Consider the following 26,531-nt stretch of genomic DNA (forward strand, 5'->3'; position numbering starts at 1 on the left):
GGGAGCACAGAAAAAGAGACTGTATTCAGAATGGTTTCACAGTAAAATTACTCTTCCTTTTGGAAAGCAAAAGAACAGGGGAGTGATTGTTTTCGGGGCTGAGAGCATGAAAGCAGGAAAACCGATAAATTATTTGTCTGTCGGCGGAGCTCCAGTTGGCTTCACGTGTTTGTGTTCATCTCCGCAGCAACTGCAGAAGTGCATGAATCAGCTCCGGCACAGCTAACCGTGAAGGAAGTCAGTACGTGATGAAACTTGCAGAGTGTTTCACACACACATGCGCGCACACACGCAGTCATAGTTCATTACGGCATTAGGTGGGTAGCGGGCGTGGCCTGTGATGTTATTGCTCACGTCACATGGTGGAGTTTGCATGTTAGATCAGGGAATCCAGTTTGTCATCTCCCCAAATTTCGGGGGTAAAACTTTTTCTCAAAGTTTTTTTTTTTAAGTAATTCATCTCATTTTTTGTGGGGCATTTTTTTCTTGACTACAATTTACGCAAGAGGGGCAAAAGAATTAGGAAGGGTCAGAATGGAAGGATCAAAATAAATATATCAAAAAGTTTTATTATTATTGTTATTATTAATATTAAACCAGCAGTTCTTTTAGCTTTAAAGCAGTGGGGAAAAAAACAACTGCAGAAATTCTTGAAAGCTTAGATTGGCAGGAATACACAGTACAGGGGCGTAGCGAATAATTTAAGGGGCTCATAATTTCATACAAAACTGTTGCTTTCGTTGTTTTTAAACTGCTTAAAGAAGCTTGTAGTGATGATTTCTTAATCTTTGTTGGTTATCATACCAATATTGACTACAAAATTGGGGGTGAAGCTTTTTGATGGGCCCCCCTGCCACCCTTTAGTTCCGGTCCTGCTTACACAACACAAAAAAATTACACTTCAGAGAATACATTTTTCTCAATTTTTCTGTGATTTTAACTTCTTAGGCAACATTTTTCCATTTTTTGCTCATGTTTCTAATGTTTACTTTTCTTTATTTTGGCCAAAAAAAGTCAGTAGAAATCCTTAAATCTGCTACAAAATTGAGGAGAATAAAACATGACTGGCCCCACTGACCTAAAGAGCTGGAATGTGGGATTCCTGCACAGAAAAAGGTAACCCCAGTGCACAAAAGCTAATGTCTAACCCAGGTTTGGCCTCACCTTTACATTGGTGGTCCAGCATTTGCCCTTTGACCTTTTTTCTTTTCTCTTAGTTCAGTGATAGATATGTACTATGGATTTACGAGTTACTTTTTGATTGTTCTATAGGAACATTATTGAAATATTTGGCAAATTCCTTTACTGATATAGCGAACATGACCTATGCTGAGGCCCTTTTTAACCCAAGGTAACCTTGAGGTATGATAGGCACAGAAGAAGAAAAATCCTTTTTCATGCAGATCATTTTTACTTTTAATTGATTTATTCTGTTAGACAGTTATCTTTTTCTGTGAAATGCAAGAGCAGAGACCGGCTCCCATCTGTTATCATCGAGCTCTCAGAGGACAGAAGTCACCTTCATGTTTCCTCTCACGTCCCCTGTTCTGCTAAGGCTGCACGCCATTCATCACATCAGCCGTAAACAGCATAAACAGTCATTCTACTGGGTGGATTTTTAAGAAATAAAAAAAATCTCCAGGATAAATTTGAGATAAAATAAGGTTTTATATATAATCCCACCAGATTAAACAAGTAAATCACAGAATAACAGAATAATTCATTTTGGGGACTCATGATAGGTGGCTAAACATTTAAAAGGATCATATTTATCCTTGTGAATTTGAAAGAATTTGTCTTATTGAGTCATTTCCCCACTTTCAAGTCAAATTAAGATGAGTTATAATCTGCACTTTTCTCAAAGTACTTTTGGTTTTGTGGCTTAATGGGAAAAGAAAGCCATTTCACCTCTCAAATTCCCACTCCAATCATCTCTTGATCTATTTGCAAAGATTTCCAAGTTTTTTTTAAAATTATGATAATGCCATTTCTACCCAAATGTTTTTAAAAAAGTGTCATTTACTTATGACACAGTTTCTGCCGAATTCATTAAAATTTGCCTCTGAGTTGTGGGCGGGACTGTTGATGCAGAGTAAGCCCACCCCTTTCCCGTCAACCATCTGTTTAGTTGCTCTCCCACTAGCTTACAGCCCCTCTCACCCCCATCCCATTACCGGTGCAATAAAAATGGCGAGCAATATCGGAGCCATCCACCTGTACAGTTTTGAGCCAGATGGCAGCTCAGACGAAAAAAAAGAAAAAAAAGCAGATGCATCAGAATGGAGCTTGCGGCTTGCCGTAGTAGCTTCTACGTCACACTTACAAGCTTTTTCAAACTGCATTTTTTCATCTGCTCCTGATTCACAACATCTTGAACAAAGAAATACTCAGAAATGCAATCCTAAGCTTAATTTTCATTATATATGTCTTCCATCATTAAAAAAGGCCAGAACATATTAAAAACAACTTTTTCATCAAGGTAGCCCACAGTATTTTGTTGCTTGCTTTTAGCAAGAAATAATTACTGAAAAATGTTTTTATCTCAATTACTAATAAGCCTCGATGAATGGAAGTAGTTTGAGTTTATCATCTTCTGGCTAGCTTTAGCCACTGCTTGTCCTGTGCTTTGAGCTAGAATGTAAGCTAGTTATTGTATTACTTGCTTTTAACAAGAAATATTAGTAAAAACACTTTTTCTTCAATTACAAATATTTCTACTGTACAACTAAGTGTTTGTACTTTTATTAGTATTATCTGCGTCTGGCTAGGTTTAACTGTTGCTAGTCCTGAAGTTTAAGCTTGCAAAAAAACACGCTGTTTTATTATTTGCTTTTAACAAGAAATAGTTACTCAAAAACCATTTTCCTCGATTACTAATACAATAGAGTATTAGTTTTAGTATTAGTATTAGTATTATCTGTTTCTTGTTAGCTTCAGTCATTGCTGGACCTATAATAATAATAATAAGTTTAGCTTTAAACATGTCATCCAATGATCTGTCCCTCTTTGTTTTTTAATTTTATTTACTCGGTCATCTTACATCAGTTTGTAATTTACTAAGAAGTTTAAGAAAGGTGTGGTTTAATCAGTGTTCCATCTTCTTTGTCAACATAACTAGCCATGACTTCACCATGAGTCTCTGCCAAACCACAAAGTGGTGTAAATGCATCATTCATGTTGGCACACAGATTAAACAAAGTTGCAAAGCTTTTGTTTTCTTCACCCACTCAGGCTTTTATCAGAGATGTGAGATAGTTTACAGGACTGGGACTTGAGTTAGTAAGAGGTTATGTGGGTCTGCAGGCTGAGATTTTTGCTTTTAACCAGAGGATGCAGGGAAAGGAAGTTAAAAGCAAACATCTCAATAAAGTGAGGGAAAAGTGTGTTTTTGTGTGTCATTGAGTGGTTGTGTAACTTAGATAGCCATGAAAAAGGAGCACAGATGATCTGTTCTTTCTACACGTTTGAGGAAAGCTCCTAAACCTTCCCTCCTCTGTCTGTGGGAGCGCGCGCGCGTCCTCGCCTGAGCGCAAATGCGTGCGCCATTACGCACCAACACGAGCGACCTCCTGGTGGGAGTGGGAAATTGAAGCCCGCAAGGGGTGGGGTGTGTTGGGCTGAGCAGTCAGACAGAGGGGTGGGTGACAACCATAAGTACCGCGCATTCCTGGACAGGCGCACAAGCGTTCAGATCCAAAAACGGAGCCGGACTAAACTTTATCCAACTTAGGGAAAAACTAGAAGTTCCACCGAAAGTTTGAAGAGGAATCCAAGCAGAAAAGTAAGACAAAACTCAGTTTATTGTGTTTAGTTTGTTGTTTTTTATTCAGGTACTCAACAACTGTTAAAATTCTAGTTATTGTCACAGTTTTGCCCTTTTTGGACCTAAAAATACCCCTTTTTTTTTTACAAAGTATTTTTGGTTCAACAATCCACAAAGCTTCTATCTCTTGATTTAAAAAAAATCTGTTTTTATCAGATTAAGCACCTCAAAGGTTTTATTTTTCCATCATTTAGAGAAAGCATCCTCCATTGTTTTCTGACATCTTTCGTGCTACATCATCCTTTTTTTTATTTATTTACATGCATCTTTACATATTGGTGCTTTTGTTTTTGTTTTCAACTTAGGGATTTGCTGCCAAACAACTGTAGCTTCATATGTTTTGATCAAAAATGAGAAAAAAATTTACAGGATTTGAATCCAAAATCACCACACAGGCTGGGCTTGGTCATTTGTTTTTTAATTAAAACATGTTTAACAATTTCCAAGTCTTATCTGAGCGGAGCAGTAACGTTGTCGTGCCAATAAAAATGGAGGAAAAAAAAGGGAGAAAAGCATTTAAGAAAAGATAAGGAAAGGGGGACAATGTGGTAAGAATTCCTCTTTCAATTTTTGATACGTTTTTTGAATTCGTAAATTCCAAAACCAAGCAGATTCGAATAAAGTCCGTGTCACACACCCACTAGTTACATTTTGCGCATTTTCCACGTCTGATTTTTCAGTCTTTCGGGATACGTGTGTGATATACGTAAGTTTATGCGTATTTTTTACGTAAATCTTATGCAACTGTGGGTGACTTTTGCGAGGAACATTTGCATATGAGTGGCTTTCCACGCCTCTTCACACGTGTACCACCGATGTATAACTTTTATGTCGTCTTTACGGCGCAAATATCACGTTCAATCGATGTAATTGACGCAAGAATCACTAATGAACTGCATAGAAACAGCACAATAATCACATACGGTTCGTGTTCTACGTTAACTTACGTGTTCTTTGCATGGTTTATTTTTACCTCTGTGGTTTGAACGTGGTTCATTCGTGATACATCTGTGAAATGTTCACGTAAAGACCACGACTTTTCTCACTTTTTCCACGTATATTCAAGTATGACCAATTTTCATTTGTGCAATATGAGCAAAATGTACGTACTGTAGCGACTGTGTGACATGGCCTTAAGGAAACTGCTTCTTATTTGCAGGAATTTGGCAGAAAAGTCAGGAGTTGTTATAGTAATTCAACATTTTCCGTTTTTATTTTTTCAGCACTTTAGTCTGTCAACTTTCTGTTTCCCCCTTAAAAAAAACATTTCACTCTGAAATAACCCCACCTAAAAGTGGAAGTGGTTTTGGGTGGAGGTGATGTTGCAAAATCCATTCAGTGAGTTCAAGTTATCTGTCACAATGATCACCACGAGTCTCTCTGACAAATATTAGGAAGAGCTGCGAATGACATAAAATAAAAGGAAGGAGGGGGTTTTCTGACCGGCAGTAGAACTCAGGAAATCCCAGAGTTGAAAAATCACAAGTTTGTCACACACAAACACACTTGTGCATTCTTCTCAAATGGCTTTTGAGGGTCCGTCCCTACAACCCTAACAGCTGCTTTCTGCCCTTTGACCCCTGTCACATAACTTCTGTGTCCCTGAATACTCAACCCTCGATATATCGATCTAGAAGCAGCTTCTTTGCATTTTTTTGGATATTTAAAGACCCACTTCAATGAAAATTGGGTTTTTGAACATTTCCTCGTGGCTGTTAGCTAGCAGGAGAGGGTGTAAGCAATTTGGGGACATGGGAAGTGGGGGCGGGCTTACTCCCAACAGTCCCGCCCACAACTCAAAAGCAAATCTTGCTGCTCTGCAGTTTTAGGTCGCTTTGTTAGTCCATTAAAGTAAATTCACTAAATATTAGCCTCTTCAAAATAAACAAATAAAATAAAAAAAGGGAAAGTATGAACCCTGAAAAGTGAACTTGTAAGTTTGGCCTAAATCAGGGGTCTGTAATCTGTAGCTCCGGGGCTGCAGGTTGTAGCACTTTGGTTCATAAGATGAAGTATTTTTGGAATGTATATCACTCCACCAGGATCCTGACTACATTACCCACAATGCCCCAGCAATCCGTCCAGCTTCTTAGTTTACCAAAGTTGAAAACTTTAACAGGTTTTTGAAAATCAATTTGCGGTCATAAAACAGAACCAGAACCCCAACTAGAATCCCTGCTGCTGACATCAAACCACCTGCTGTTACATTTGCTGATTTAAGACGATCCTAGGTGGTCTATTGGGTCTAGATGACCCAACTCCCAATGTTAACGTACCTTTGTGGTGATTTGTGATCACAGCACTTTCTCCCACAGTCAGTTTCAGCAGATGAGGTTAGGCTTGCATTGGTTGGATGTAATGCCTCAGACCGTGGAGCGCTCTTCTCTTGACAAGTGGAAACTAGTTTTTTAAAGCCTAACATGCACTGTAAACACACAGGGAGCGTGATGATGTGCAGAAATGCTGAAGTAAACGCCCTTTGCAGATACTGACCTGTGTTGTCATGGAAAGAGCTGCAGTTGTTTTGCTCTTGCCAAAAAGTGCTATGGGAATGATGGGGAGCAGAGGTTTCAGACCCGTTCATGAGCATTTTGTTACAAGTTTTCACAATTAAAGACCCACTCCGATAAAAATTGTGTTTTGGCGTTTTTAACCTGTTCTTGTGATCATGAAGGACATATAGCGAGAAAATTAAGCTCAATATTGAATTTCTTTGTATTTCTTTATTCAAACTGTTGTAAATCAGGAACAGAAGAAAAAAAAAGATGTGGGTGTGACGAAGAAGCTACTACGGCTCTCTAGATCCAGTAATCTCTTTGTTTTTCCTCGTCTGAGCCGACATCGGGCTCAAAACTGGACGGCTGGACAGCGCCAATATTGCTCGACATTTTTGTTGTGTTCACACCGGGAAAATCGGAAACGTGTGTTCATGAGGTCACTTCTGATGAAAAGTCAAACAAGCGTACATGCACTAACGTGCTAAAAGCGCTAAAAGTTTTCTTGAACACCACACATGCCCGATGTGTGCGTATTGCATTAAGTTGGATTTCTGAGAGACTGTAAGCTAGCGGTAGAGCGTGTAAGCAGATGGATGTCGGGAAGTAGAGGTGGACTTACTCCTCACCGACAGTCCCGCCCACAACTTTGGAGAAACGATGTCCCAGACAACAAGACAGTTTGTTGTACCTAAATATATACAATCATAATTAAAAGACCACGGCGAAGACTTTGAAAATAGATCAAAAGATGATCGGAGTGGAACTTTAAATGCTTTTAGGAGTCACAGGAGAGAAAAGGGGGTTTCAAAAATCCCCTTTATGAGCGTTACATGTTTTTTTTTTCCAGCAATGCACTTTTAAAAAGCTCTTGTTAGCATTTTACGAGAACACAGCTATAAGGAGGCCCTGGTGTTAAAACCCTTGTGCTATCTTAGATGACCCCACCCTTACATTGACGTGTTCTTCCTACCATGACAAAGGTGGATAAAGGTGGAAAGATTTCATGTAATCCATGGACACCAGTGAAGATCATAAATCAATGAAGAAAAAAGGTTCAGAGCACTGTGTAGTGGGTCTACATGACCCAACTCCCAACGTTAAAGTGCCTAGGATAGCACAAGGGTTACGGTGAAATGGTTTCTGCTGACAGGCAGAGAAGATGCAGACGGAGAGGAGAAAACTCCACTCTGCCAGCATTCGTACTTTCTACAACAGAGTCATTCGGACATTAGAGCTTCTGGGGACAGAAAGCATGCAGGGATGGAGAGGAAGGGTTAGCCAGCTGTGGTGATCAGGTTTCTTTGAGGTCTTAACCGTGTTGTTTCAGGGTGGTCTGTAATGAATGATTATGTGACTGAAAACACCGTCCACCTACTCTGCTCTGCAGCTGGCTGCTGATTCTCAAAGGAAGGTTGGGAGCCGGAGATGAAATCCAGCTGTTTGTAGGAGTTCTGGTAGATAACACAATAAATAATGGCTTCAGATTTCAGTGTGGGCTAGTCTGACGCTTTATTAACATCAGGAAATTTGTAGGATATATGAAACGTTTGAGCAGAGTTTAATGGAATAAAAGCCTATTGACTCTAAAATATGATTATTTGTTACAGGTTACATTATAAAATGTTCTCTTGTGAGTTCTGAATCAGCAAAAATCGATTTTTGTGAAATGAAATATTTTTTGCATTATTATTTAACCCCTTGATGCCTACATTTATTTACAGCCATAAAAAAATAGACTAATCTCTTTGCTTACAGGTAGATCTTAAATTAAGGGAATTTTGGAGCTGAATGGGTTTGATGCATATTTGGATTCACAAAGTGCAAAATTAATACATTTGTTTTTTTTATTATCAATTTCTAATATATTAAAGTAATAATATTTGGCATTTGCTTCGCCAAATGTTGAAGTTCGGGTCCCGAACACAATGTACGGGTTAGAAGAGGAAAATCATGAACAGAAACTGTGTAACATGTACCTGTAACATTGTACCGTAAACTTTTATTCTCTTTCAGAATGCCAGGCGAGCGGTTAACAGTCAGAGGGGCCTCTGAAGTCGGGCGTTTTCCAGGTGCTGCCCCGCCCACCAGGGTGGAGGTTTCCATTCAGAGGCAGGAAAAGAAGCGGGAAGATGGAGGTTGCCGCCGCTGGTTCAGGAAGATCTGCCCGTGCTGCTGCAAGCGTCAGAACAGTTCTTCCTATGACGTCACAGACAAAGTGGAGCTGAAAGTCCCAAGCCCCACCCCACCTCCCGTTATCAGCCCCGAGCCCACCAAACCCAAACCTGAGAATGGAGAAGCAAAGGAAATGGAAGGTATCCCTACATTTTGAGTTTAGTTCTTGTTTTTTAATATTCTAAACAATAAATATATTACAGAGCACCAAATCACATTTCTATCTTTAAGATCTAACAATCTTTTGTCAGAAATAAAGCTGAAGGTGTGCTCAGTGGACCTTCTCAGCTCCAGAACTGGTCAGAACAGAAAGGAGCATCATACCGACTTGTACCACGGCGATGAGTTGATCATCCGCAGAGGACAGACCTTCCAGATGGAGATGGAGCTTAACCGTCCGTATGACCCAGACACCGATAAGATACTCCTGGAGCTAAAAACAGGTATCGTGAAATACAAGAACCGGGCCTTGTGGGTCTAAAACTTTTTGATTTTGAGGCAGTGGACACACAAATCAGGTCGAATGCTGAAAGTGAATTAAAATTAATTAAAAGAGCAACATAAGCCCGATAAAATGCAACCGATGTTTATAATGATTTAAAAAATGTACTAAAAATATATAACATGCAAAAATGCCCAAATATTCTGATAGTTTGGGATGTATGACGGAGTATTAGGCCTACCATAAAAAAACGTATTTAAATATATGAGAAAAAAGTAGTAAAATTCTGAGAAAAAGTTTTATGAAAATATAAATCAAAATAGTTCTACAATTACTAGAAAACAATTATTTATGAATAAAATTGTAAATTTATGATTTAAAGGGTCATATATTTAAAAGGAGAAAGTGATGGTTTTTTAAAATAAAAAACTTCATGGAAATAAAGTTGTACTTTTACAAAATATTAAAACTGATTCAGCAAGATTTTTCAGTGTGATGTCGATTTGATTTGTCAAAATTTTCTGCAAAGTGAATGACACGAGGAATGTTGGATTGTCTGTTAAAAGGTTTTGTAGCCTATATTTACTGTAGGCTAGTTTGATAAAACAACTATAGGTTAGCTTTAACCACAGCAATGGCTCAAGCGAGCCAGACACAGAGAATTGAAAGCATTTTTGCCAAAACATATCACAAGTTGAAACTACTCACTGCATGTGAGTCTGTAAAAATAAACTGTACACTATTCTGGGGTAAAAGTTGAGGCATGTGAGGTATGTTCCATGTTGCACGCAAAGGGGTCAGTGGTGGCAATTTTGAGAACGCTGCAGAGCCACAGATTCCTGGCTTCAAGGAGTGAGTGCCACTGTTTACCATTTGTAAAACTGATGGAGGGCCTCTAAACCAATATTACATCCATGTGTGAGCAAAGTGTAAAAGAAAATAAACGGCTAGCTAGTGCATTTAAAACCATGCAGCATGCCAACCATAGCAGCAAAACACACTCTGGATTCAAGCCAGCACTCTTCAGTGAACTGATTCCAAACCACGGGACACTGGACACCACCTCTGGCATTTACTTGCCTCAACTCCGCCCACTTGGGAGAAGCAGGGCATTACATCACCCTCACAGTAGTGATTTGCAGTCAGCCAGTGCAGAGAGAAATACCTTCGCTCTCAGTTGCACTTGCATGAGAATGTTTATACCCCAAATGATTTCAGATCCGTAGAGCTAACCAAAGAATTTCCCCCCTTTTTTTTAATAATAAAAGAAAAAAAGATCGTTTTCAACAGACTCCCTTTAAATAAACACCTGAGGGGGAAGAAAGGAAGGGCAGGGAGGCTTCACTGCAGTCAGCCAGAGAACAATGCTTCTTGATAAATACTATTCTTGCTTCAGAAATCGGTGGTTGCTGCAGAACGAGCAGCTCACAGGAAAGTTTTCATTGTTTTTTTTTAAATGAACCAATGGGATCGTCAGCTTAGAGAATTAAATATTAGGTCACGTAGTGGGGTAAAATTTTGGGCCAGCTGTAAAGACAATGCATGCACACTTATTTTGTTTTCCCATAGGGTTCATGCATTGTGTGCATGCATGTTGGAGGTTTTGTTTATTTTATTTTATTTTTTAATCTTTTTGAGCGATTCATTATTTTTGACCTGTAATTATAATCTATTTTTAATCTAACCCAATAACTGCTGTAAAAATTGTTATTTTAGGTATTTTCATTTTAATATGTGACATCGTGGAGCAGTAAAAGTTCAATATACAGCTAAAAATCTGGCTTTATGAAAGTTTTTTTTAAAATCTTTATTTAAATATTTCTTCCTTTGGTAAGGAACCATGGTATATGCCGGAAAAGCGCCCTCCAAAGTGTCCACTATAGAAATGAATGGACTGCACAGAAGCAAACGTTGCCTCCGTCCACCATTGAATTATGATAGCGGATACATCGTTGAGCATTATCCCTCAAGGCCGTGTCACACAGCCACTATGTACATTATGTGAATATTGCACGGATGAAAATTGGTCATACATGAAAATATATGACCAAAAGTTTGGACACACCTTCTCATTCAAATGAATGGGAAGGGGTGTCCAAACTTTTGGTCTGTTCTGAACGTGAGAAAAAATGAGAAAAGTTGTTATTCTTTACGTGAAATGTCACAGATGTATCACAGATGTATCACAAATGCGGCCGTCGTGCAGCGGTAGGGCGGTCAAGCCATGATCTTAATATTGCAGGTTCGATTCCCGCCTTGCACGCCCATGAGTCGATGTGTCCTTGGGCAATACACTGAACCCCGCCTTGCCTCTGGTGGTAGGTTGGCGCCAGTGTTCGGCAGCGGAACCGCCACCAGTGTGTGACTGAGTGGGTCTGTGACTGTAAAGCGCTTTGGGCCTTGTAGGTAGAAAAGCGCTATATAAGTATATGACATTTACGCCATTTACAAACGAACCGCATGAAAACAACAGAAGTACAAGTCAATCACGGAAAAAAAAAACGGTGGTTCATGCGTAAGAAGTCTGTTAGACATCTGTGGAACGGCACAAATTGCGTATGCCTCTTGCAAAAAATCATGAACAATAATTCTATATAAACTACCTACAATACGCATAAACTGTGTATTTCTAGTCCGATCAAAAAGTTTGAACAGCTCAAAACTGAATTCAGGTAAAGATCCGTTGGCCGAAACCCTCAAAGGACATTTGCGCACGTCGAAGAATGAAAAACGCACTTAAGTATTACGTATATCATACATGTATTACGAAAGACTGACATTTCATACGTGGAAAATGCACAAAATAGTAACTAGTGGCTGTGTAAAACTGCCTTTACAAAATTCAAAATGAGATTAACGCAATAAAAAAATAAATAACATGCTAATTTGTCTTTAAATAATTAATCACCCGTAACAGGATCAATGGACATTCATGACTTTAATAATTTTTAATGGAACCAGGAGACTGAAAAGTAGCTCTTTTCCGCAAAACAAAAATGAATATATATATATTTTTTAAAGAACTACAAAGTCATGGTGCAAACGAATAAGAAGTTGTATCTGTCTGGTGCAGGGCCGCTGCCTTTGGTGTCCAAAGGAACCCACATCATCATCCCCTTGGTGGACCACCTGGAGGACGGACGGTGGGAGGCCAAGATTACCGATCAAAGCGACAACAAGATCAAGCTGTCCGTGAACTCTCCAGCCAACGCCGTCGTGGGCCTGTACGGCTTCACCGTCACCAGTCGCCATGTGAAAAATGAAACGGCCAACACTCACAATCCGGACAAGAACATCGTCATACTCTTCAACCCTTGGTGTGAAGGTAAGTCAGTGGTGGGTGGGAACAGGCCAGAAGGTTTGGAATGTGGGGGAAAAAAAGAGAAAACATTTGATAAGAAATGTGTGTTACATAATGTGCCTTGATCTGGAAGAAGGTTTTTTTGCGTTTTCTCTTAGAATGTTAATTTTGTTTGGCAAGAACGTTGTCTGTTGCAGCTCATCTGGGATGTAATGTACTAAGCAGCGATCTCGCAAACCTCTTTTTTTTATCAATTTGACAGCAAATAGTTTGATGAGGGCTTCTCTGATCTCTAAAAAGATTCCTGATTAAAATCTGGGTGAGAAAGGCCAGCTGAAAGAGTGTTGCTGTCTATCAACTGGTTAGAGTTTTTTTTGGTTATATAACTCCATTGGCTGAGGATCAAGACTTCTGCAACACTTGGCCGACCAAAAAGAGCACCGCTCTCAGCAACATTTGAGATCAAAACAGTGTTCCTTTAAGATGAAACAGACCACAACCAGCCTCATTTATGAAACATATGGCCCCCATTTTTAATCGGCTGTTGCCGTTAGACTTGAAGACACCGAAACATGAGGGAAACATGTGCAAACGGGCAAATTAACAGCACTTTACTGGAGTACTGCCAGAGGTAACAAAAAAAACCTGCTCTAAAATCCAAACCTTCAATTGGTTTTCAAGGGCAAACCCCTGTGATACATTATACATTTGTTACATCGTTTACTAAGGGTTATGTCAATGAATCGGGTCGTTCAAAATGAACCAATATCGACTATGAATCTTATTGTCAAGGATGAACTATGATATGAATCTGATCAGACAAACATGAACCAATACTAACTATAAGTCATACCATCAACTACAAGTTATGATATGAAGTGAACCGTTGTTCAAATGAATTTTTACATCCCAATGTTTTACACAGTGGCTAATTGTGGTTTAACCTAAATGTATTTATGAGATAAATATTTCAAATAAACAGAGTAAACACAAGTAATCAAGTGTGAAACTAACCGTCAGACCTTTTTTAACTTTGTAACATCCAAAGTCTGCATCATGGGAGCACATGACACCCATTAGGCAAACCTTGTCTCACTGGTTTAGGCAACAAATTTACTTTGTGGAAAAAAAAGTTCTTAATAGTAAGCCATGAACTATACGCTTCTATTCCAAAAGACATCTTCACTGTGTCCAACGTTACAAATGTAGTTTGCCTTATTGGATTAATGCATGGACCTCCGGCTGAAAAAAGCTACAGTGATTCCCTCATTAGGTGTCATATTTATGTCATATAAAGAAGTCAAATGGTTTTTGTGACCATTAAGTTAGCTTTTTAGTTTGGGAGGAACAACTTTTGGTTTTGATTGGAAAAGTTTACCAAAAAAAATAAAAATAAGATTAAAAGAAAAAACAAAGCACAGAAGACTTTAATGAAATTAAATGAGAGATCTGTCCTTGAGTACAGGAAAGCTAACAGAACCACAGGATCTACAGCTTGGCACCAAATTCCTGGCAAAGTGGGAAATCTGGCAATTATCTGGTTTTTGCAGAATAAGGTAAAAGAAGCTTTTGTCCAAGTTATTTTCAAGTTATTTTTCACAAAAGGTCTCACACACCGCTAATTAAAGTCTACAAACTCAACCGAAGTTTCATTTGACCTTAGTACCTTCTACAAATTTAAACTCCTCCTGGGGATTTCAGTCTCATTGGGAAGCTACTTGGGAAAAAAATTGTTTTTTTTACTAACTTGTCCTGTCCAACACCTGAGAGTGCAGATCAAAGCTGAAGGCCTCTTGTGTTGGACATATTTTGCTGTTACAATGGGGGTTTATGGATCTTCAAACAAACGAGGGGTATATTTGTATAAACCCCTTTTGTATTTGAGGCCAAGCTTTATATTTTTTTTATAATTATTTTACATGCATTCCTTGTTGGACCACTCTGAAAATGGAAAAGAGAGGGAGAGAGTGGGAGGTAGTACATTGCATGACTTAGTTCTCACATAGACACACCAACGCACACCAACAAATAGTCGGCATTCAACGGTTTACAGGTTTTAGGTATATTCATACATTAATGATAGAAGATTGACATCACAGGGTGCATAGTCTGAAATGAACTTATGCACACAGACAAGATTTGCATAACCAATATTCTTGAAGAGGGGTATAAAAGCATTACCCATGCCCATATTTGGGCAAGGGAAGTGAACAAGGGACAGAAAGTTTGAGTTAGAAATTGTATACCTTAAACGGCGTTAGCGTGGAGAGCGCGCAAAAGTGACATTCCACTGTGGAATTCCACCAAAGGCGCACCTTAATAGTGTGAAAAATGTGATACATGAGTCGTTGGCTCTAAGTAAACAAAACAATATGACATACGATATGACCGTATTAGGAATGCGGGCGTGGTTAACAAAAAACCTCTGTTGCCAAGGAAATCCCCCAAAATTTACTTTTGCCTATTCTTTTAAAAATGACATAGACCTGTTCGTCACCCCCAGGCTACCAAAAAATTAAATGGTCGCTATGGAGATGAAGCCATCAGGAATTCCACCCTTTAGAAAAAAAAGTGTATTTTTTCCACCAATTTGTCACGTGCAGTTCTGACCAGGGTGTTGGGGGCAGAGGGAGGGCAAGTGGCTCAGCCAATGAGGGCAGGTCAGGAGGGGGTGGCAGGGGCGGATCACAATAATTTTCAATTTTGTTTACTAGAACTTAAACTAAAACAAATAAAAAAAATAAAAAAAATCAGGAAATAAACCTTAAAAATGATATAACTTAAAATAATCAGGCAGTTTTAAGACTCCAGGCTTTGGCCAGTGTTTCATCTGTCCGTGTTGCAGGGTAGATCAGTTCTAACCTCGGTGTCCGTTCAAGATTCTGCGCACGTTCACCCAAATGTTGGCTTCTTCTGTGTTAAGAGGACTTGAAGCAGTGAGTCTGTTTTTCTGAATTACATTCTAGGACCAAAATGGATAAATTGCTGGTACCTTTTGAGGGCAAAAATGTTCTTTTTCTGTAGATTTTATATCTCCGTGGACCCAGACATTCTTCCGGAGATCAGAGGTCCTAGCAGAAGTGAGACCACCATAGCACTTAAAGTCTCACTTTACAGCCTCACTTTTCTGCCTCAACATTTATTTTGGCTTTAAAAAAAGCAAACATGTGTTGACTGGCTCTTGTGTCATCTTTCTTTCAAAACCCCTTAAACATCATTCAGCTTTATAATTATCTTATGTACGTCCAAAATCAACCATCACTGGAACTATTTTGTCGGTGTGCTGAACACTCAGCCAGATGGTATCTCGGCTCTTTAGCTGGAAGGATGACGGATATACCTTTTCCTCCTCACATCTGTTCATCTTAAATGGGCGGCAGCTTGTTTTTGAACGCATATTTCTGTGCGACAATATGACAAAAAAATGACAGAATGTGCTTCTGATTCCAACAAAGACACAAAAGTCTTTGTTGGTTAGTTTTCTGCCATGTTGGCGATAATCAACATGGCAGGGTGATGGACGGTTTTTGAGGAAACAGAGAACAATGGATTATGTCTTTTTCGATGAGTGAAATGATAAATATTATAATAAATAATATTCAAAAGTATGTGGTTATTATAATGTTTTTTATTTTTAATTTCTTTTTGATTGACTTTTTAACATATTTTCAAAAAAGGCAACAATAACAGACTACAAGAACAGTTTGTGGAAAGAAATAGGGAGAGAGAGAAAAAAAACAACAATAAATAAGTAAAATAAAATAAAAATGTAACTTTTTTTGTGGACTCATTAATAAAGGTGGACCAGACATTGAAAATTTTATTTTATGTGGTTATTTTCAATGTTTTGTGCTGGCTGTAGTTACATAACAAGTTTTTTTTATTTGCTGTTTTGTTGATTCTGTTTATTTAGAGGCATTTATTGTGGCTACAGGAATTTTCAATATGCAATGCAAAGCTAGTTTCTGCATCGTGAAATGGTTCATGAGGGGTTGAGGGATTCAGACGCAGCACTACTGAAGGTCCGGGTGTGTAATGCGCGGTCCGCCACTGGATTTACGTAATAATCCCGCATAAACTGCATCATTCTCGACTGGCCAAAACTTTTGAACAGCTCAAAACTGAATTCACGTGAATACCCGTCGGCCGAAACCCTCGACCAATGACGAACGCGAGAAACACTTATGAATTATCATGCACGTATCACGAAAGGCGGTAATTTTATATGTGGAAAGTGCGTAAAATGTCATTAGTGGCTGTGTGGCACGGCATTTAGATTGTGTTCCTGTCATCAGAGCGGGTCTAAATCGACCCGCTCTGATGTGTGAAAATGGGCCCATTTTTGTTTAAAGGGTTAAACAAAATGCATGCAGGGTTTCTACTTGTAGATGTTGCGTTTACTGGCTGTGGATCACAAAAGCGTTCCTGAGCTCCTGCATTCATTTTCACAACTGGATTGTGTTTTTTTAAAGCAGCAGGCTGAAGCTCTTCATAAATCCTTCCCTTCTGTGACCATGTATCTAGTAGAAGAAAAAAACAAAACATTTCAGCTTTAAACAGCTGTTCTTAGTGCATTTTGGTTGCATTCTAATGAGTTTCATCATGCATGATATTTTATTCAGGAAGCATGAGATAATCAGGATTTATTGTTTGTCCACTTTCTGCAAATATGACGGATATTTGCCTTTAAAGAGGAGTATTTTTCCAGCCCTAGGCTGACCTGCGTTTGATAACCAAAATGCTGTGTGTCTTTTATTATGGCTCTGCTGCTTTGGGCACCGTGCCCAATCGCTTTTTCCCCCTTCTTCAATCTCTTCTTCCCAAAACCCAATCTCTCCCTTATGCTCATAAAAGTCGAAAATCCCACAATTACTGTATAAAACGCCACAGGGCAAGTTCAGAGTAATCCTTCCAGATGGTGGAAACCTGTCCTCTCCTTCGCTTTTATCGCCTTCCTGTGTGTTTCCTCCCTTTTTTCTTTTTTTTTTGTCCCTCCCTTTCCCAGCCTGCTTTGCTGCACCTTTTGACCTAACCCCTAATGCATCACCCCATCGGCCTCCTCCCTCATATCCTCCTGTGTAAGTTTTTCTTTTCTACATTCCACAGATTTGCTGTATCTAACAGATGTTGGTTTCATCTTCCACTCCTTCTTTGCTCGTTTGAGTCTCAAGACACCATGTTTTCTTTTACTCTTCCTCCTCCTCCCTCCATCCCCATGAAGCACAACTTTACCTCTCTGTCCCCCGGTGACTCTTGGAACTTTTCTACTTCATTTTTTCCTTCTTTCCGCCTCTCTGTGCGGATCTCCTTTTGTCTACCCGCCCCTCCGATAGCGTCTGATTAAAGGGATGGAAAAAGATGTTTGCAGAGCTCGTGTGACGTCCACACCCGAGTCTGTGTGCAGATTTCACTAAAAACAACTGTTTCCCAGAAAGGAGGTAGCGCCCCCCCCAAAATGGATTCATTGTGTTTCTTAAGTATTTCCTGACCTTTTCACACAGAAAGTGTAAAAAAACAAACATTCTTTGGTGATTTGCTCATGGGTTCATAAAAGAACAGAGACTTACAAAGAAAAAAACCTCCTTAAAAGAGAATTTGAATAAAACCTCCTAAAATGTTTGTCCAAGCTGAATTTATATTTCAAAATAAAAGACAAACAAATGTGTTTTTTTGGTGCATTTTTAGAGGACACGGTGTTCCTGGACGATGAGGAGCAGAGGAAGGAGTATGTGCTGAACGACACCGGCAGAATTTACTACGGCACAGAGAAACAAATCGGCGCTCGCACATGGAACTTCGGACAGGTACAGACAGGCGGCAGCAATTATTTTTTCGTCTTGCAATTTTCCTCAGCTGGAGGCGAAAAAATCTTTAAAAACTGTGTTATGTATATACTTTTGATTTAACATTTTGAAAACACATTGAGACATACGGAGCCCCTAAAGGGCCATTGAAGAAAAATAAAAACAATTGAAGTTAAAATAAACAACTAACTGCTCAATAGTAACCAGTGATGTGCGGTCAGGTGAGGCAAGTGAGGCACAGCCTCACCTGTCATCATCGGGATAAAATAGAAAAAGGTAAATTAAGTAAAAATTATTTTCCACTAATCTGTGTTAACAGAGTAAGGACGTCTTTCTCCATTAGAGGGAGAAACTCATAAAATAAAGGGAAAAAAGGAAGACTTTTCTAACAGATCATAGAGCTTCTTGTGGAGAGGGATCAGCGCACAAACATATTTGACACAAACATATTTGGCCTTACTTGTTTTTTAAAAATAACATGGGAGTAAGTGGAAAAAAATGTGAGTAAAATCATTTATTTTATATTTATGATCATTTTCACAGAAAAAATTTGATAACTACTTAAAGCACCAGAATTTGAAGTTGGAAAACTACCAGAAATAGTTACTGAGGGTCAAATGTGTGCTGAACACATCTGTATACTTTAATTTGTTTACAGTACATATGAATAATTTATACACAAGAAGATTGTTCTATCCATGTCTAGGTGGACAAAGGTGGATAGGTTTTACTGTCTTTTACTGTCTTACTGTCTCACTGGTGTCATGGACACCAGTGAAGATCAAAAATCACTGGGGGAAAAAAGTTCAGCGCACTGTCTTGTAGGGTCAAGATGACCCCACTCCCAACTTTTATGTGACTTGGATAGCACAAGGCATTTTTTGAAAAGAGTTTTTCTGTAAAAGTTCTGTTTTTGTTATTGCTGTAGTTTCATGAAGGCATTCTGGAAGCGTGCTTCTTCATCCTGGAAAAGAGTGACATGCCCCCGTCTGGTCGCCGAGATCCCATCAACGTGGTCCGAGTCATATCGGCCATGGTGAGCATGCAGAAACCACAGAATAAAGAAACACAGAACGCGTTAAAATGTTAAAGCGGGAAGGTCTGACTGTGCTCCGTTTCAGATAAACATCCAGGACGACTTCGGCGTTCTGGTGGGGAATTGGTCAGGGAATTACTCTGACGGCGTCTCTCCTAACGCGTGGACCAGCAGTATAGAGATCCTAAGGAAATACCACTCGACCGGTGGGGAGCCGGTGAAATATGGACAGTGCTGGGTCTTCTCTGCGGTCACCACAACAGGTGAGACGTTGGGACATGTGGTGTGTGTGAGAACAAGACGGGTATTTTTAGAGACGAGCTGATTGTCACACAAAAGATTTATCATCAAAGTCAGGCTTGTAGGTTTTTTATTTTTTTACCACAAATTGAAAAATGTTTTAAATAATATCATTTGTTTCAGATACTATTAAGATTAGAAATGAAATACTATTTTTAATATTTTCAGATAATACAGTATATTTTAGAAAATAATATGACCTAAAAAAAAATTGGTTAATATTTGAAAATAATAATGTATTTTAGATAATATTATTAGAATAAATTACCTATTTAAATAATAATGATAGAGTGAGGTGGAAAAGGATGATTCGCTGTGGCGACCCCTGATGGGAAAAGCCGAAAGAGAAAGAAGACCTATTTAAATAATAAAAAAAGTTAAATATTTTCAATAGCCCTGCGACAGACTGGCGAACAGTCCAGGGTGTCCCCTGCCGTCGCCCACAAGTGGCCGGGATAGGCTCCGGCAGCCCAGTGACCCCGAAAGGGATAAAACGGTAGAAAATGATTGAATGATAATAATATTATAATAATATGATATATTTTTAAACAGAATAATATGAATAAAATAGTATATTTTAGATACCATTATGATTTTTTTAAATAAGAATTTAAATATTTAAAAATAATAATATAATTTTATTTTCGATAATTGTATTATAACAATTTGACAAATAAAAGTAATATTTTTAAATGAAAATATAATAATATAAGGTAGCTATCTATCTATTTTATATATATATATATATATATAAAATTTAGAAATAAAAATAACAATGCAATTTTTTAAAATAAAAACGTTGGGCCCATAAAAATTTTAAATCATAGTGTTATAATATTATTACCTATTTTTTAATTACAAATTATAATTTAAATATTCATTCATTCATCTTCTTAACCGTTTATTCCCTTTCGGGGTCACGAGGTTGCCGGAGCCTATCCCGGCCACTTGGGCGTAGGCAAGGGATGCCCTGGACTGGTCGCCAGTCTGTCGCAGGGTAAATTTAATTATTTTTAATTAATTTAAATATTAAAGAGTAAAAAAACCAATATATTTTTGATAGTAAAATGTAATACAATTACCGGTACATATTTTTAAATACAAATTATATTGTTTAAATATAATTAAGTTAAAATAGTCATTAGAATTGTTTTACATTACAATACATTTTCACCGTGTATTATAATAATTAGACATATTTTTAAATAAAACTATTTCAATATTTTGTTGTGGTTCTCTGCGTCTGGCGGAGAACACTTAATCCTTTGTATGTTAGGAACCTCTCATAATACGCAGCTGACCGAACCTCTCAGGAGCAGACCAAAGCTGTGGCCCTCCGAAAATATCACGCAGGGGACATTCCTTCCATACTTTTGCTACTTGTATCACGGATGGAGCTGCATGTGTTGTTTTCCTTCAGCCAGGGTCATATAAATGCTAACAAATGTTCAAGATCAGTGACAAAAAGCATAAAAAACATAAAATTCGTTTTTTTCACAAAATCCCATTTTTGATTTCTGCTTTCAGTCCTCCGCTGTTTGGGAATCCCCACCCGCAGTGTGACCAACTTCCAGTCTGCACACGACACGGACGTGTCTCTCACCACAGACGTGTATTACGATGAAAACATGGAGCCGATTGACGAGCTCAATAGTGACTCTGTCTGGTAAGATGATGGACTCTGAGAAAAGACAACTCAAAACGCCTTTTACCTTAAGGAAACAGTCTCATCTCTACTTAAGTTGAAACCTCAGAGAAATCATGCAGCTTGAATTAAATGGCAGCTCTTCTTATACTGCAGAAACACCGTCTGCCATGTGTTGTCAGCCCTTTCAAATCATGCTTAGTTTTCCACTGGCATTTTTAAACAAAAAAGCAGAAAAATAACTGTGATGTACAGAAATATTTTCAGGCATCCTGCCAACTAGCTCTATTGGAATAGATTACACTAAAAAAAGGTTCATTTTGGTTGTTGCTGTTGGTTGAACGTACACGTTTTAAAGCCCTCGCCCTTGAAAATTGTGTTTTAAGATGCTTTTGTGGCATTTTTCTGCCGATGTAGGGCTCATAGAAGCTTGTGAATCAAATACCAATATTAGCTTTGGGGGTGTGAGGGGGCTAACAGGAGACCATGTAAACAGATGGGAGAAGGGAAGTGGGGGTGGTCTTGCTCCGCGTCAACAGTCCCACCCACAACGCAGAGGCAAATTTTTAATAAACTCCTGCCCCGCTGCAGAAACCATACGTCCTAGAAAACACCACCGATTTATTGGTTTAGGCTAAAAAAAGCTTCATCCTAATGGAAAGAACACATTGGAAATAGATGATTTCATGATTTTTATAGACAAATAAACCATAAATTGTGAATTGCAGATTAAAAATAAAACTTAAAAATTGATTTTGCTATTAAACCTAAAATATAAAAAATTCAAATGAATGCAAACTTTATTGAATCATTAATAAATATTAAAATATGAATGTTGTTTTTATTTCTCTATTTTAAGGAACTTCCATGTGTGGAATGACTGCTGGATGGCCAGACCAGACCTGCCTCCTGGTTATGGAGGCTGGCAGGCTGTTGACTCCACCCCCCAGGAGACGAGCCAGGGCACCTTCCGCTGTGGCCCCGCCTCCCTAATTGCCATCCGCTCCGGTCACGTTTATCTAAAACACGACGTGCCTTTTGTCTTCGCTGAGGTGAGATGTCATCCTTGATGGCAGCAGGAATTTTCTTTCCAAAAAGATGTGGTGAATCCTAAAAATCAAAAACTGACCTTGTTTTGCTTTTTGTTTTTTTGTTTTTCAGGTCAACAGTGATAAAATCCACTGGCAGAGGAACCTGGACGGTACTTTCAGTCAGGTCCACATTGAGAAAAAAGCTGTGGGCCACTGCATCAGCACCAAAGCAGTGGGCTCAGATGATCGGGAAGACATCACATACCTGTACAAGCACCCAGAAGGTACTGGAAGGCAAATGTGACTTGAATAATTCCACCACAGATCAACTTCCCAGACATGGAGATAAAATCCCACCATCTTGTAGATACCGTTTGCTCACCAGGCGCAGAAATAAGCCTTACTGCTCTCTTTGTTTGGAAAGAATCCACACCAATAAATCTTCCATTCCCTTCTCCTCCCTCTTCTCCGCCAGGTTCAGAGGAGGAGCGCATCGCCGTGGAGACGGCCAGTCGCTATGGCAGCAAGCCAGAGGTGTACTCTGCGCCCATAGCAGAAGATGTATGTGTGGAAGTGAAGATGGATGGCGAGGGGCCCCGCATTGGATCCGATGCCCAGCTGAGCATCGTGGTGAAGAACATGAGCTCGCAGCCCCGCCGGGCGACTCTGCACAGCCAGGCTGCCATCATGTACTACACCGGTGTGCTGAAGAACGCTATAAAGAAGGATCAGATACTAGTGGAGCTTTTGCCCAATGAAGGTTTGCCTTTTTTTTTACATTATTTTATTATAAATATTAAACAAAATCAAAGCTTCAAACTGTGTTGTATGGATGGCAGGGGCAAACTGCTCTCGCCTTCGCCGCCCTCTGTTGGTCAGAGCTGCAAATTCGTACACTTTTTTTCAAAATGGCAGCTTTTTGTTGGTTTTATCTCCATAGCAACCATTTCATTTTTTGGTCGCCTAAGGGTGACGAACAGGTCTATGCAATTTTAGAAGAATCTGCAAAAGTACATTTTTGTATTTCCTTGGTAACAGAGTTTTTTTTTTTTTGCCACGCCCACATCCCTAATATGTACATATTGTGTGTTATATCATTTCGTTTAGCTTGAGCCAGGGATTTTTTTTTACCACAATATTCTGGTAAAAAAGTAGGAACAACACTAGAAAGCCACTTTTGTAACTCAAAATCTATGAAATTCAAAACTAATATTCTTTCAAAAGTAGCTTCCTAATGAAGCTCGAGGAATTAGGAGGGAATAAATCAAAATCCCTAGAAGGAGTTTTTTTTTTAATCTTTTTATCTGGTCCAAAAAACACAAATACAACAGTCAACCGAATCTAACAGTTAGCTTTTTTTCAGTTTTAAGCCATAAAAACGTTAACACCAGAGACATCTCCGCTCTCTGTCAAAGCCTCCTATGCTCTGACCCAAAACACTACTTGATCACTGTGAATCCGCTGATCGGGAGAGAAAAGCAGCTTTGTGCCATTATCCAACACTTTAAAGTGGCTTGATATGCATGTAAAGTATCAGATGCCGCCGCAAAGTTGCTTTTCTCCACGACGAAATTAGCCGATTGACGTTTATCGCGTCAAGGGTTGAAAAGTTACGGTTTTAGAAAAAATTTAAACACTGAAGCTAAAGGTCTGGAGTCACAGTTTTACAAATCTGAACACTTTTGTTCATATCCTTTCTGAAAGAAATAAAATAATTTAAGATCATTTTGCACACTACACCGTTTAATCACATTAACCCGTAACCGTTAACGTGTTGGGAGTGGGGTCATCTAGACCCACTAGACAGTGCGCTGAACCTTTTTTCTTCAATGATTTGTGATCTTCACTGGTGTCCATGGATTACATGAAATCCTCTTCACCTCTATCCACCTTTGTCATGGTAGGGAGAACACGTAAATGTAACCTGGACCCCACAAGATAGCATAAGGGTTAAAAGGTTTTAGTAAAAGGTGCTACAATTCTAAAAACTTGTAGAATTTCCTTTTCCGGCTAATGATGTCCGGGCGCCATCTTGTCTGCAGCCAGGTCCCCTATGTGGCACTAATCCCTTCCTTTTTTAAATGTGCTTCGATCTGGAAGTCAAACCTTCTTTTCGATGTATCCAGTCATGTGCTACCAGGGGATGTGATATATTTTTCCCAAGTCACAACAGTCATGTATGAAAATGTGAAAGCCTATAATATATATGTGTGTGTGTGTGTATATATATATATATATATATATATATATATATATATATATATATATTTATATATTTATTATGTATTGTGAATAAAATGCAACGACTTGAGTTTCTTATAAAGAAGTGAAGTTTGTAAAAGTTGAATAACATTGTTTAAACGTGCAGACAAAAACCATCTCGTGTCAAATCTCTTTAAACAGAAAAGAGCATTGAGTGGGTTCTGCCGTACCAGCAGTACCAGGACCAGCTGGTGGATCAGGCGGCTCTGATGATGACCCTTTCAGGAAGGGTCACCGAAACGAAGCAAGTGCTGGCCAACCAGATGACTTTCAGGCTGCGTACACCTGACCTCAAAATAACCGTAGGATTTTTGTTTTTTTTTGAATAAGTGTAATTTTTAATCGATTTGGAAAACGTTAAAATAACAGGATTTTTTTGGGATCTGGCAGCCTCTAGGAGAAGCCGTGGTTGGTAAAGAGATGTCAGCCAAGATCACCTTCACCAACCCGCTGCCGCGCACGCTGAAGGGAGTGCTGTTCAGAGTGGAGGGCCTGGGACTTCAGAAGGGTCACGAAGTGGTTGTCGGGTGAGGAAGGGGGCTTTTCTTTTTTTTTTTCCCTTTCCATTTCTGGGTCCTCCCTGTCTTTGTCTGCTCTTCCTCTTTTTTTGAAAACAAACCTAAACGTACATTTCTCTCCTCCCCTCTCAGGGATGTTGGCGGTCACTCGACCGTGACCCTGACCGAACACTTCATCCCCACCCAACCCGGAACCAGGAAGCTGGTGGCGTCTCTTGACTGTAAACAGCTCTCACAAGTGCACGGAGTGGCGGACATTGTTGTCCTTGAAAAATGAGAAACCTGTCCTCCCATAGATCCACTTTTTAAATCAAATTATATAGTTAGCTAACATCCAAAGCTCTTTTTTTTCACTGCTGGAAGATTTTTGATACTTCATGTCTTAACAGAAATATTGGCCTTTATTTTTTTAAATTGCCTACACTTTATTAACAATGTATATTAAAGTTAAAAATCGAATACTAATGCACTTCAGGACACTGAGCAAAGCACGTGAAGGTGCAATTCTTGCTCATTTGAAGACATTGTATATACTATATGTAGTACAGCTCTGAAAGACCCACTACCATGAGAATAATGGTGATTTTAAGAGGTTTTTGTGGCATTTTTCTCATGATATACGGAGAAAATGAAGATTAAAATTCCATTATAAAGCATTTTTTTATTCAAAAAATGCAGTTTGAAAAAAAAACAATATATGACATAGAAAATACTAAGAGGTTGGGGTTTTGAGGGACTATAAGCTAGCGGGAAGTGGGGCGGGGTTGCCAACCTACAACTCAGAGGCAAATTTCTAATGAACTACCGCAGAAACTATTTCCCAGAAAACAACAGTTTTTGGGACAATCATAATAAAATACTACCAATGCTTTGAAAATAGATCAAAAGCTGATCAGAGTGGGCCTTGAATGTGAAAAATTTTGATGAAATGAAGGCTTTTATGAAGGGATTGTACTGTGAAATGTTTGCTTCACACAAATCGCGTTATACCGAATATATTGAGGCATTTTCTGTATCACGTTATCCCATTTTTAGTTTTTAAATGGAAAAATAATCCCCAGGTCCTCGCTTTGCATTTTTTGTGTGTAATTCTCCATCATTGTTTGTATACTAGAGCTGATCCTGGTTCTAACATCAGCACTCAATACACTCTGTATAATGTGAAGAAAACTATATATAACCCTAACATTAATGTATTTTATCTTCCAGGAATGTATATGTATCATAATAAAAGTCATAAAAGTCACTGACGCCTGACCCGCAACTCTCTTGATACACCGGATCAGACTGGATAAAGGTTAGGGGTGGGTAACCCTTGTGCTATCCTAGGCACTTTAACATTGGGAGTTGGGTCATCTAGACCCACTAGACAGTGCGCTGAACCTTTTTTCTTCAATGATTTGTGAACCTCACTGGTGTCCATGGATTACATGAAATCTTTCCACCTTTGTCATGGTAGGGAGAACACGTCAATGTAAGGGTGGGGTCATCTTGACCCTATAATATAGCACGAGGTTTTTTAAAGTGATGCAAACAGCCCGACGCAGGAAACGGGCAAGTTCTGCAATCCAACAATTTTATTGCAGAAAAATGTTTGTGACTAATTCCAGCACCTTGCCCGCATTTGGGGGCGGCCGTGGTGCAGCGGTAGGGCAGTCGTCCCATGATCGTAAGGTTGCAGGTTCGATTCCCGCCTTGA

The 26,531-nt window shown here is 39.0% G+C and overlaps 1 protein-coding gene across 1 annotated transcript; it reads left to right on the forward strand.

The window, feature by feature from the left end:
• Window positions 1-3,544: 3,544 nt before the first annotated feature.
• On the forward strand, window positions 3,545-26,078 carry tgm1l1 (transglutaminase 1 like 1). The gene is made up of 14 exons (XM_023965464.2): window positions 3,545-3,781; window positions 8,335-8,633; window positions 8,745-8,936; window positions 12,009-12,260; window positions 17,922-18,040; window positions 18,969-19,076; window positions 19,162-19,339; window positions 20,904-21,042; window positions 21,881-22,073; window positions 22,183-22,336; window positions 22,528-22,812; window positions 24,456-24,616; window positions 24,705-24,841; window positions 24,965-26,078. The coding sequence occupies exons 2-14, from the start codon at window positions 8,336-8,338 to the stop codon at window positions 25,107-25,109; spliced, it is 2,361 nt and encodes a 786-aa protein (XP_023821232.1). The 5' UTR covers window positions 3,545-3,781; window position 8,335; the 3' UTR covers window positions 25,110-26,078.
• Window positions 26,079-26,531: the final 453 nt, after the last annotated feature.

The sequence above is a fragment of the Oryzias latipes genome, chromosome 17 (genome assembly GCF_053564925.1).
Source record: "Oryzias latipes strain Hd-rR chromosome 17, Olatipes_Hd-rR_3.1".
In the NCBI taxonomy this organism is placed as follows: domain Eukaryota; kingdom Metazoa; phylum Chordata; class Actinopteri; order Beloniformes; family Adrianichthyidae; genus Oryzias; species Oryzias latipes.